At 48.8% G+C, this 12,656-nt stretch overlaps 1 protein-coding gene across 10 annotated transcripts in view; it reads left to right on the plus strand.

Annotated features, from left to right (window-relative positions):
• Window positions 1-12,656, plus strand: part of RFT1 (RFT1 homolog) — a 60,335-nt gene that overhangs the window by 16,075 nt on the left and 31,604 nt on the right. For 6 of the 10 annotated variants that reach the window (XM_070492749.1, XM_070492754.1, XM_070492751.1 and 3 more), the window contains exons 3-4: window positions 8,868-8,953; window positions 10,948-11,064. In XM_070492749.1, coding sequence (XP_070348850.1) covers window positions 8,868-8,953; window positions 10,948-11,064 — 203 coding nt within the window. Of the gene's footprint in view, window positions 1-6,374; window positions 6,503-8,867; window positions 8,954-10,947; window positions 11,065-12,195; window positions 12,386-12,656 lie in introns of those variants that run through there. The other 4 variants (XM_044754490.2, XM_044754491.2, XM_014828440.3 and 1 more) reach the window with 3 other exon arrangements.

Below are 12,656 nucleotides of genomic sequence, written 5' to 3' on the forward strand. Positions count from 1 at the left end.
GTGCTGCTGCTGCAGCTAAAAGGCTGTCAGGGCCCAGGGAGGGCCTCCTCTGGTTCCAGCTCCACTCTGGTCCCCTGTCTGGGATCCTGGCCTTCGTCAGGGGCAGAAGCTTGTGAGTAGCCCTTGAAAAACTGGCCCAGGAGAGTCTGGGGTAACTCTCCACGCTGGGCTGCTATTCCAAAGACAGGAAACATAACATGTGCACAGGCTAGGGGCCTCTGCTCGTTCTGGCCCAAATTCTTTGGGGTTTTGGATAAACAAGGGCAGCCTCATTTCACCCATATGCGACCTTTCTATGTGTGTAGCCCTGGGTCCCAAGAGCCAGGCCCCAGGGGCAGTCCCTTCCTACCTAGCATGTGAGAAGCCCTGGCTGTCTGTACCAGGTCCAGGCCAGCCATGAGTGAGCCAGGGGCACTGCCTCACCAGGAGCTTTTAAAATCACTGAGAAGCAGCTTGTGGAAATGATAAAGGGAGGCCTCAGAGGGCCCATATCCTGGGCTCAATCCCAGCTTTGCTACCTACTAGCTGGGTAACCCTGAGCAAGTCATTTTACTTTTCTGAGCCTCACTTTCTTCATCTGTAAAATGGGAATAATAACTCATAAGATTACTATATGACTTTTATAATCCCATCTTATAAGATTGATGAGAGGATTAATTGAAGTGATGCATGGAAAGTAGGGACCCGACTCTACAATATTAACCATTATTACACTTATGGGGGCCATGGACCAGAATCAGAAAGCCTGAAGGCTGACCCCCAGAGCAGAACACATATTTGAATACTTTCATACACGCACACCTTCATAACCCCACATGCTCACATGTTGCATGCACTGCACGGGATCTTACATTCACACTTTCACGTCCATACTCACGTATAAACTCACAAGCATGTACCCATTGATGTGCATGTACACATGCACCCACCCACAGACTTTATATATCTGAAGGCAGACCCTGGCAAACAGGCCTGCATACACAGGCAAATGCACACTCACCTTCTCATCATGCATGTGAACACATGCTCCTGAATTTGTATTCATTCACACACGCATGTCTACATCTGTGAACTTGTTCCTCTTCTCAGGGCCCCCAGCTCGGCACTGGCCATAGACCAGTAGAAGAACTTCTGCACTCCAGGGCAGTTAAAGCCCCTTCCTGGGTCCTCCAACAAGTTCAGCAAGTTCCCTCCTCTGTTCTCTCTGCCTGGCATGTCCAAGCCCTCTTGCCCTTCAAGGTGCAGCTCAAAAACAGCCCCTGCAGGAAAGCTTTCCTGATGCCTCAGCCAGAAAGGTCTGCCCCCTACCTCTGAATTCCTCTTGCCCTTTTTTTCCACCTCTGCCTGCGTGGTGTCGTTCTCATGTTCTCTCCGAGAGGGACCCTGAGCTCTGAGAGGACAGTGATTGTGGCTCATTCACCCTCTCACCGCCTCCCCCCCACCCCCCCAATGCCCAGCACAGGGTAGTGGCTCTGGAATAGAAGTTGCATTGAAATGAACCATGCTGATAGGTAGGCCTCGAAGGTTACTCTCTTATCTCTGCACAAACTCAATGCCAGAGGAGCTGGCAAAGCCAGGGCCCTGGGGCTGCTCACTCCTAACCCATATGGACAGAGCCTGGGACCCCAGGGTTGCACTGTACACCCTTCCTAGCACAGAATTTCCCCAAGGCCCTCACACAGGCACCACCTCCAGCCCCTGCTGCCCTGACCACTGACCCACAGCCCAATTCTGAGAGCAAGACCCCTTTCAGACTGGACAAGCCTGGGGGCAGATCTCAGGACTTGCTTTATCTGCTTTGAACAGACTCTGCTAGCCCACTAAAGGAGGCAGATTTTCCTGGGCGCCTGGAGATCTGCCCTCAGGCAGTGCTTCTCAGAGCCTGGTCTGCTGTATCAGAACCACCCAGGGTGCAGGTTAGTGCAGAGTCCTAGGCCCACCCCAGCCTTCCTGAATCAGAACTGCCGAGATGGAGCCAGAGAATCAGCATTAACAATAAACACTCCAGGGGCCAGCCCAGTGGTGCAGTGGTTAAGTGCACACGTTCCGCTTCTTGGTGGCCTGGGATCCCGGGTACGGACACGGCACCGCTTGGCAAGCCATGCTGTGGCAGGTGTCCCACATATAAAGTAGAGGAAGATGGGCACGGATGTTAGCTCAGGGTCAGTCTTCCTCAGCAAAAAGAGGATTGGCAGTAGATGTTAGCTCAGGACTAATCTTCCTCAAAAAAAAAAAAAAAACCAATAAACTCTCCAGTTTAGTCCCGGTTAAAGGTCTAAGAGCCACACTGCCCACTGCAAATTCTCGCACTACCATTTACTACACCTTGGGCAAGTCCGTTAACCTCTCTGAGCCTCAGTTTCCTGATCTGTAAAATGGGGATAATAATGGTGCCTACCTCGTGGGGCTGCTGTGGGAGTAAATGAGATCACGAGAGTGAAGTGCTCAACACAGTGCCTATGTGGTCTCAGCAAACGTGGACTATTAGCAGCACAGCCACGTTCTCACACGAGGGGACTTCTGAGTGAGGGGCAGAGGTTCTCCTGTCGGGAGGGGCCCTGTGGAGATCCTCCAGGCAGCAGGAAGCCTTGGCAGGGCAGGGCCCTCGCCCAAGACACCCCGCCACCCAGTGGCTAGTATATGGGGACCATACCCAGCTCTCCCGCGGGCACTAACCTGAGGTCGGAGGCTCACTTGCCATGGCTTCCACCCTGCCTCCTGGCCTGCTAGCAGCCTCCTTCCCTGCCCTGCTGCCCTGGGAACCTGACCTGCTTGGCGTCAGCCCTGGCACTCCCTCCAGCTTTGTAATAAAATAGCCGGCTCAGGTCAGCTTTCCCTGGTGGGGAAGCCTCCTGACCCAGAGGGCAGGAGGGAGGGGAGCAGCCTGAGGGAACAGCTCCTTCAGCAACCACCAATTACAGTCTGCTCTCTCTGGGAATCACTTGATCCCTAAACCAGGTGACCCCCAGGAAAGAACACTTCTTATTTGTCTTCCTTCCTTTCCTAATCCTTCATCATTAATTTATCTGTGTATTCATTCATTCAATATTGAAATACCTACTGTATGTCAGGTGCTGGGGCTCATTGGGGATCACCAGGGTTGGCAAACTTTTTCTGTAGAAGGCCAGGTAGTAAATGTTTTCAGCTTTTTGGGCCAAACTATTCTGCTGTTGTCGCAAGACAGTAGCTGTAGACAGTATGTAAACAAATGGGTGGATGTGGCTGTGTTCCGATAAAACTTTATTTGTGAACCCTGAAATTTGAATTTCATGTAATTCTCATGCGTGATAAAATATTCTTCTTTTGATTTGTCCCCCTAACCATTTAAAAATGTAAAAACTATTCTTAGTTGCAGGCCGTACAAAACAGGGAACAGCCAGTGGGCAGTAGCTTGCTCCACGAAGGCCATGGAGTGTGCCATGCCCTGGGGGGGCCAGGACCTCTGGCAGAGGGAGGCCTTGGGAGAGGCTCAACTCAACTCAACCAAGCCCTCCCAGAGTCCACTCCCTCAATGCCACGTATGTTCTCTGTGGTTTAGATATGGGGACTCTTAGGTCTCCCTTGGCGCCAGAAGCTTTTTGAGGGCAGAAACATCTTCAAGCTTTTGGAGTCAGAAAGTACCTAGGTTCAAATACGAGCTTGACCACTCACTAGCTGAATGGCCTTGGGTAAGTTATTTAACGTCTCTGTGCCTCAGTTTCCTCATCTGCAATACCTACTTCATGGGTTGTTGAGAGGATGAAGGAGTTAATACATGCATTTAAAGTGCTCACACAAGTGCCTGACATACAGTCATGTTGACTCTCATCACAGTTCCTTCTCCCCAACTCACCCCAGCACCCAGCATGGCTCTGGGCACACAGGACCTGCTCAGTCTGTCCTTGCTATGTCCTAGCTTCCAGAATGTGGGGAAAAGTCTCCTGACTCCCTTCCCAGTAGCCCTTCGGGATCTGTACCCTGGACTCCTGCGAGGCTTTGCCCTTTGGATTTAGCTTGGTGCGTTTCCCTTTTGGCTTCTTTCCCCCAGTGAAATGATCCCCTTGTCCCTCTCAGACAAGCCCACCTGGATGCCCAGGGTTAGGAGTATGTGGACATGAAGAGCTCTTGGCTGGTTCTGCTCTGGGGATGAGCTGTGGAGGAGTAAGAGGGAGCCTACTTCACCTGCCAGCCCAAGGTCCATGGGGTGGGCAGGTTGCCCAGGTCAAGGCCTTGGGCATCTCAGCCGTTAGGCCGAATAGCTCGACCGTCCAGCACTTTGCTCTCGTCTCCAGGTACACTCCTGTCCCAGGTGCATGCCTGGTTTGCTCTGCCTTCCAGAACAGCACCCCTTCCTCCCTCCCTCCCCCTCCAAGAGCCTCTAATACCTTATCTGGTTTCATTCTTTCATAGTCCTTATCATTGTGTGAAACTTTATTATTTGTTTATTAGGATTTTTTTCAGCCTCCCTTCCACTAGACTTTAAGCTCCTTAAGGGCCAGACTTTTGTCTGCTTTAATCCTTACAATTACCCTCACAGAACAGAAGGACAGATAATATCCCCTATTTAACAGGTGAGCATACCGAGGTCACTCAGTTAGTGAGTAGCAGAATGAGGATCCAGGACCAGGTCTGTTTCACAGGCAAAAGCTGACATTCTGAACCTCCACCATAAGACAGAGCTCTATTAGTCTGGCAAGATGGTGGGGGGTGGGGGGATAGGGCACAGGCCTTGAGCCCAGTAGTTTGTTTCCAGCAGCAGTAGCAGCAGTAACAGGTCAGGAGGCATTTATAGGAGTCCTAGGGACCTTCTCTGCCACTGTTGCAGGAGGCAAAGCCACGTGGGCTTCACGCCTGCCTTGTTGGAGCTCATGGGCTGTTTAGACAGAGACACGTATCTAGTCTCTTCACTGCAAAGCCGACTGTGCTGAGAGCTATAAAGGCTTACAAAGTGCTTTACAGGTGCTGTCTTCGTCTGCTCAGGCTGCTGTAACAGAATACCATAGATTGGGTGCCTTAAACAACAGGAACCTATTTCTTGCAGTTCTGGAGACTAGTAAGGCCAAGAGTGCTGGCTGATGTGTTCCTGGTAAGAGCCCTCTTCCTGGTTTGCAGCTGGCTGCCTTCTTATTGTATCCTCGCACGGCAGAGAGAGTTCATCTCTCTCTTGTCTCTTCTTTTTCTTTTCTTTTTTTTGTCTTCTCCCCAAACCCCCCAGCACATAGTTGTATATTTTAGTTGTAAGTCCTTCTGGTTGTGCTATGTGGGATGCCACCTCAGCATGGCTTGATGAGCGATGCCATGTCCGTGCCTGGGATCTGAACCAGGGACACCCTGGGCCGATGAAGGGGAGCACGTGAACGTAACCACTCGGCCCACAGGGGCCAGCCCCCTCTTGTCTCTTCTTATAAGGTCAGTAACCCCATTCAGGCTCCACTCTATGACCTAATTAACCCCCAAAGGCCCCACCTCCACATAGGAGTGGCGAGTGCCCTCAGGGAAGGTGCTTTGGACAGAAAGGGCTGCAGAAACAAAGGCCAATGAGATAGGGCCTGTTTGGGGACAGGTAAGGGCTCCGAAAGGTTAGAGCCTAGAGTGTGTTGGGAAAGGGCAGTGGTGATGCAAGGTGGTTGTGAAAGTAGGTTGGGGTCAAATCACGGAAGGCCTAAAAGACTGGGAAAGACTGGGCTTCCTAGGGTTGCATAGTAGATAATAAGAACAACCACAGAACAGCTGATTGTGTGTGTTGGGCACTTTATATTTTACAAAGCACTTCCCGACCACTCTTCTTCTCTGTCCTCACAACTGGTAGCAGGCTAGAGCGGCAAGTTCAAGATAGGGAGCCTGGGGTCGGCTCCACGCAGGTACAAGTTGTGTAGATTTGAACAAGTCACTTCACATCTCCAAGTCTCACCTTACTCATCTCTAAGAACAGGGCCCAATGCTCAGCGCTTTAGGAAGGGTTACACAAAACCACCCATGTGAAAATGCTGTTTTTAGCTTCTGGCCCACAGTTCTTTCTCTGTAAAATGGGGACAATCCCTGTGCAGCCTAATCAAGGGGGCGGTGTCTTCGATTTTGTAAGCAAAGCCCAAATGGCAAGAATCTAATTAACGAGGCCAGGGAAGTCGTTTCTTGGTTGGCATGCTGAGCGCCTCAGAGAAGGGACTTTGGCTACTTTAACGGTGTCTCTTAATATCGGTCATGGTAGTCAACTCATTTTGGACAGCGAGGGAATAAGCACAGAGCATGCACAAGCAAGTGCAAAAAACACAGGAGACGCGGCGCTGGCTCACTAACGTGCCCCCAGCCGGCCCACTTAAAGGGCCAGAACATCTAGTGCCCCGCCCCCGCCGTCCGAAGATCACCAATCAGTGAGCGAGTCGCTCCGTGACGCTATCTTCTCGCGACTAAGCGGGCTGGCGGCGGCGTTTCCTGGTGACAGAGCCCGGGCGCCGAGGGTATGCGCCCCCAGGAGGTGCTGGGCCGGGCCGCCCGACTGGCCTCCTCCGGTCTGCTCCTGCAGGTACTCTGTCCGGCCGGCCCCAGCCTACCCCGCAGCGGGCATTCGCGGGGAGGCGGCTCTGGGGTCCTTAAGAGCCCTCCCCGGGGCAGACCCAGTCCGGGCGTGGATCCCGCTACGGAGGATTTCAACTGGAGGCGGTGGCGGACGCCTAGGTCTGGAGTTGGGAGACTGCAAACAAGCCACTTTCCTTCTGAGCATTATGTTTCCCATATGGTACTAGGAGAGGGTTAGATCAGGTGGCAGGGGTGCCTTTGGTGCTCTAGAATCTGATATTTTTAAGGCAAGGAGTTCCTTTTCTCCATGTCCCACCCCTGACCCTCAAATACCTCCTTCAGGCTCTTTGACTCCCACTGAGTTCAGAGAGACAGCATGGCATATCTAAGAACTGGGACCTGGGCGCAGGCAGGCCTGGATTGAAATCTTGTTTCTACCAGGTGCTTGCTGCATGACAAACGACTTCACCTATTAAGCCTAAGCCTCAGCTTCTCATTGGGAAAATGGAGATAATACCTAGCTCTTAAGGTTGTTATGAGGCTTGTTGGGGTTATTCAGATAATTGCACCCTTAATACAGTGCCTGGCTCTTTTTTTAGGAAGATTAGCCCTGAGCTAACATCTGTCCCCAATCCTCCTCTTTTTGCTGAGGAAGACTGGCCCTGAGCTAACATCTGTGCCCATATTCCTCTATTTTATGTGGGATGCCTGCTACAGCATGGCTTGACAAGCAGCATGTAGGTCTACACCCAGGATCCAAACTGGTGAACCCTGGGCTGCCGAAGCAGAATGTGCGAACTTAAGCACTGGGCTGGCCCTGTATGTGGTTTTTTAAAACTAGCCATAATCTTTAGATTTCTTGAGTGTTTTAATTTGGTCTTGTGTGCCTTCTCAAATTATACTCCAAACACATGAGGTAGCTTTGCAATTACATTGTATTCTGCAAGAATTTGAGAGCTAATTCTCTATCTTAACTCTGAGCTGACCATAGTGAAAGTATTAATGCCTTTCATTGGTATGCATTTTTCAAAAAAGATTTCACTTCAATGATCTCGTTTGATCCTTGTTATCAGCCCTATGAGATACGCAGCCTCGTTTGACAAAGGAGGAAATTGAGGCTTCTAAGAATTAGAAGAGGATGGGTTTAACAGCTAAATAACGAGTTGAGACTCTCAGCTGAGTGCTTTTTCCATTGAGGGCTCCATGAATTGGCTTCAAACTTCTAAAATTGAGTACAGAATTTGATGTGTAGGTATATAAATATGTACCTGCATGTTTCTAAGGAGAGCTACAGAGCTTTTATCAGACTCAAAAGGTCACCTTTGACTCCATAGAAGGATAAGATTGTATCTTGGCTTTGGAGACCTTGCTGCTCTGTGATATTCAGGGACAGTGTTAAACTGTACTCTCCCTTTTTGGTCATACCTTTCCCTGGAGATTTTTAGACCATGGTAGTCCCTTGGCATTTTGATTGAATGTTCCAGATTGCAGCTCATCACGGGTAACTCTGAGAGGGCTTGTCATAGAAGCGATTTGTCATTTGTTCTGGAATACACTTGAGTTGCACCTCTGGCTCTGCCAGGATGCAGAGGGGGAATGAGGCTTGCACCTCATACTTCAGCCAGCATCCCCATTTTCCAACCCCATTTAGTTGCAACCTGTACTGTCTCAGGGGAGGAATTCTTTGCTCAGGTGGTTTTCTTGAACTGACAGTTTGCAAGTCTCAGGGTGTATCCCTTTCAAATGGCAATAGCTGGACTCCATCTCCCCCCCCCCCATTTTATCTTATTGCAGTTGTCATTTGAAAGGTATTTCAATTCCTCTCTGGGAAGTGGTAAATATTCAGTAAATACAGGCTTTTCTGTTTCCTAATTGAGAAAACTGAAGTTCAAAGAGATTAAGTGTCATCAGAATTCCCAGATATTTATTACTAGGCAGAGAAATTAGATCCTTTGATTCCTAGTGACTCTGCTCTACCTGCAGGCTCCCACTTGCTGAGTGTGTGCTATTTCTAAATAGGCTGGAGGGAGGGGCAATGTGAAGCACTAACTAGAATTCTCTTTCTGCCTCCTGGAGTGCCTGACTGAACCTGAAGAAATTCATTGAATCTCTTGGGGCCTCCTTCTTCTCATCAATAATTCAGGGAGACTTCGAAGTGCCTTTCTGAGTTCTTTGACCACTGCACAAGGGTGTCAAGAGACCAAAGGAATGAAATTTCAGAAGAAATGTGGACAGGTTGAGTGTTTTAGAGAGGACCTCCATGGCAAAGCTGCTGTTTGTCATTACATTAGGAAGAGCAGCCACATTGTTTTAATTTCAGCAAACACTCCTGACGTAATTTATTCTTATGTATTTTTCTTCTTTTTCTGTAGGTGTTATTTCGATTGATCACCTTTGTCTTGAATGCATTTATTCTCCGCTTCCTGTCAAAGGAAATTGTTGGTATAGTGAATGTAAGGTAAGAAGGGATGTACCCTGGCATTGTCCACATCCCTGGTCTGATTTTCTCCAAACTGTGTCCCTGTGTGTCACCCTCGGATTTGAGAAGCATAGGCCTTTAGCAGAAGCAGAGTGTTTTAGCAGTGGGCTGAGGAGGAGCATGCTGGGGTGGGGGAATGAGCAGGTGATGTTGCTTTTAATGGACCCATGGAGTGTTTTCCATTAGCAGCCTCCAAATGCACATTTCTCTGCCAGCTGTTCCGATTTGCCTGCTCTTAGAACCCAGGAGAGGAGTGGGAGTAAGTAATTCATTGCAAACTGTCTCACATATAATCCTGTGTTCTTGTCCTGCTGACAGCAGAGGAAGCAGGAATTCTGCAGTTCGTGAGGATGTGCTTCATAATTGCAGGGCTGGAAGCCACCTTCCTTCCCTCCTCAGTGAATTTTATAATTGGAAAATGGTCGCTGGGATGAGAGCTTGAGTCCTTGTCATTAGTTCCTTAGAGACTCTTAGAAAGCTGACATGCTTTGTCTTTTAGACTCAGTTTGTTTCTTTTCTCCTCCTTTCTGTTCAAGGATGCCCACACATATTCTGTATTCACAAATGACACAAAAGTATATGAAATGATGGGAGTGCTCAGAATAGCTCAGCTTCTCAGGTGTGTCTTCATGTCCTGATAAACAAGACAGTATGTTCCAGACAGCATTTCACATCTAATACCCACGAAACATATGCTCTTGGCTCTGTTCTCAGAGCTTAGTTAAGTTTCTCAAACTTTGATGACAGAGGAATCATCTGGGGAGCTTTGCACTTGGTAGGGCTGAGGAGGGGCCCAGGAATTTGCATTTTGACACGCTACTCAGGTGAGTTTGAAGTAGGGACCATACTTTGAGAAATACTGTTTTTTTTTTTGTTTTTTTGGTTTTTTTGAGGAAGATTAACCCTGAGCTAACATCTGCTGCCAATCCTCCTCTTTTTGCTGAGGAAGACTGGCCCTGAGCTAACATCCGTGCCCATCTCCCTCTACTTTATATGTGGGACACCTGCTACAGCATGGCTTGGCAAGCAGTGCCATGTCCGCACCCAGGATCTGAACTGGTGAACCTGGGCCACTGAAGCAGAATGTGCGCACTTAACCACTGCGCCACTGGGCAGGCCTGAAATACTGTTTTGCATTTTGTAAGCAGGAATGAAGATGGCCAAATCCTCTTAGATGCTCAGACTTTAAAGCAGTTTGGGCCTCTCCCCAGCTGGTCTACCCCAGATTGGCAGGTCCTCGCTTTGACAGCCCTTGTTTGGCCTGCCCCCTGCTTAATGTATGGTTCAGTCTCCTCGTTGGCAATGTCAGACAGAAGCACTGGGTAACAGGATGATCTTTGGACAACTTCAGCCCTGGGCCATCCCCACACTGGCTTCAACTGGGCCACTGCCTGGTGAGGAAGGAAAACCTCAGATGCTCCTCGCTGAGGCACAGGAGGCTCCACCTGGGTGCTGCCCATCTGGGAGGTAGGCACACGAGCCTTGCTGGCTTGGGTTCAGCAGCCTCTGTAATTGCTGCCAGCCTTATTGCCTGTCCTGAGATTCTTTTGACCAGAGCCTCCATGCAGTAGAGCCTCAGCTTCTCTTACAAGGGCCATTGGGTCACCAGTCTCAGGGTGACCAAGAGGTCCCCTTGTTGTGTGGGCTCATATCTTGTCCTTTTCTCCTCCTCATGGTCAGAGCCACACCTCTGTCTGTAGCCGTGAAGCCTGCAGGCTTTGGGGGCCACTGGCAGTTTCTGCCTCTGGCATAATATGCAGTAGGCACACACTCAGGTGTCCGTTGTTTGGTTCGTAACTCTTTTGTTTGAGTGGATCAGACCCATGAGGGGTCCTGTAAAAACTCAACTGCCCTCCATGTCACCAAGTGTGATTTATGACCAAGACTTTTTCTCCTCCCTGTTGCTGGCAAAGTCTCAGAAATTCTCCATGAAAAAACTAGAGACCTTATTGATTTCTGCTTTTCCTTTACAGGCTAACACTGCTTTACTCAACCACCATCTTCCTGGCCAGAGAGGCCTTCCGCAGAGCATGTCTGACTGGGGGAGCCCAGCGAGACTGGAGCCAGACCTTCAACCTCCTGTGGCTAACGTGAGTCGTGCTTTGTCAGGAGTCAGTTTCAGGAAGGCAGGTGTGATAAGTGTTATGAGTTAAGAGCAACACTCCCCTAAAGTTGAATTATCTCCAGCTTCGGTTTTGCAGTGGGTTTCTGGGGACTTGGTGTGGGACAGAAAAGGGAAAGCGTCCGTGTGCAAGGAGCTTCTTGGCTGTCTTCTCTCTGGATGGCCGGGAGGCTCCAGATGGGGATTCTGGCCGTGTTTCTACCCGTTGGAGGCTGTAGTTCTCCTGTTGCTGATCCCCACCTTGGGCCCTACTGGGCCTGTGCCGTTTTTTTTATTCCTCATCTTATCCCCTTTAGTATTTTCTGAGTTTTTAACAACCACTCAGTCTTAATGTTTTTTGAAAGCCTTTTAGGGGTTTCATTATATCTTTCTTCGATTTTGTTATGTTGATTTCAGCTCTGAGCCTTTTAGAATATTCTTGAAGACCAAGTACATCAGCTAAAAATTGTAATGGCTTTTCTGTGGTTTGATCCCTGCAGGGGGGCTGGTGGTTGAGGTTGTTTCCCCGTGCTGCCCTTGCATAACTCCTCCTTTTGCCTCATGGAAATGACTGTCATAAGGGTTGGTAGGTGTTCATTTTACCAGAGGAATGACTGTGTAACTACCCAGTCATATTTAGGTGCTCTGTGGTGCACATGTGAAGGGATGCTGTGCACTGGATTGTTGGTTATTTGGGTGCAAGCACCAGCTGTCTTTCAGTCATTCTAAGTGCGAACACCAGATACGCTGTCTGGGAATTTTGCTTATTGCGTCAGGGTAGCACAGGGTGGGAATGCAGGCTTTGAGGTTAGATAGACCAGGGCTGGGTCCTGCTTCTGCCCTTGACTAGCTGTTCATGACCGTGGCCGAATTACCCACTGCCTGTCAGCCTTAGCTTCTTCATCACTTAAATGGGGATAATGGCAGGATCATTGTGAGGTGTCAGTGAGATAAAGGGGGTGAATCACAGTGCCTGGCATGTAGTAAGTGCCTTAATAAATGGTAGCTATTTTTATAATTATAACTATATTTCTTTTGTGTTCAGTGTTACTATTTTAATATATATTTATATTTATTTTTATAGTTAGCATATTAAAAAAATATTTTTTCCCTTTTCTAGAGTCCCCCTGGGTGTGTTTTGGTCCTTGTTCCTGGGCTGGGTCTGGTTACAGTTACTTGAAGTGCCTGATCCTAGTGTCGTCCCCCACTATGGAACTGGAGTGGTGGTGTTTGCTCTCTCGGCCGTGGTGGAACTTTTGGGAGAGCCCTTCTGGGTTTTGGCACAAGCACATATGTTTGTCAAGCTCAAGGTCAGTGTGCCTTCTCCTGTGAATGGGAAATGCAAAGAATAAGGGAGAGAGTGGTTTTTAAAAAATGCTTTTATAGGAAAAAATGATTTTTTCAGACTTGCATCTAAAAACGATATTTGGAAAAAGGTAACATGATTAGTTCATTCATTTGAAATTTGGCATATGGGCTGGGCTAAAGTTTATCTCTGCTATACTGTTAATGAAAAACAGATTCACTAATTGGGAAGTTATTAGTTTAGATAAGAGTTTTAAGAGGACTGTGAAGGTTTTT

The sequence above is a fragment of the Equus asinus genome, chromosome 21, assembly GCF_041296235.1.
Source record: "Equus asinus isolate D_3611 breed Donkey chromosome 21, EquAss-T2T_v2, whole genome shotgun sequence".
NCBI classification, from domain to species: Eukaryota; Metazoa; Chordata; class Mammalia; order Perissodactyla; family Equidae; genus Equus; species Equus asinus.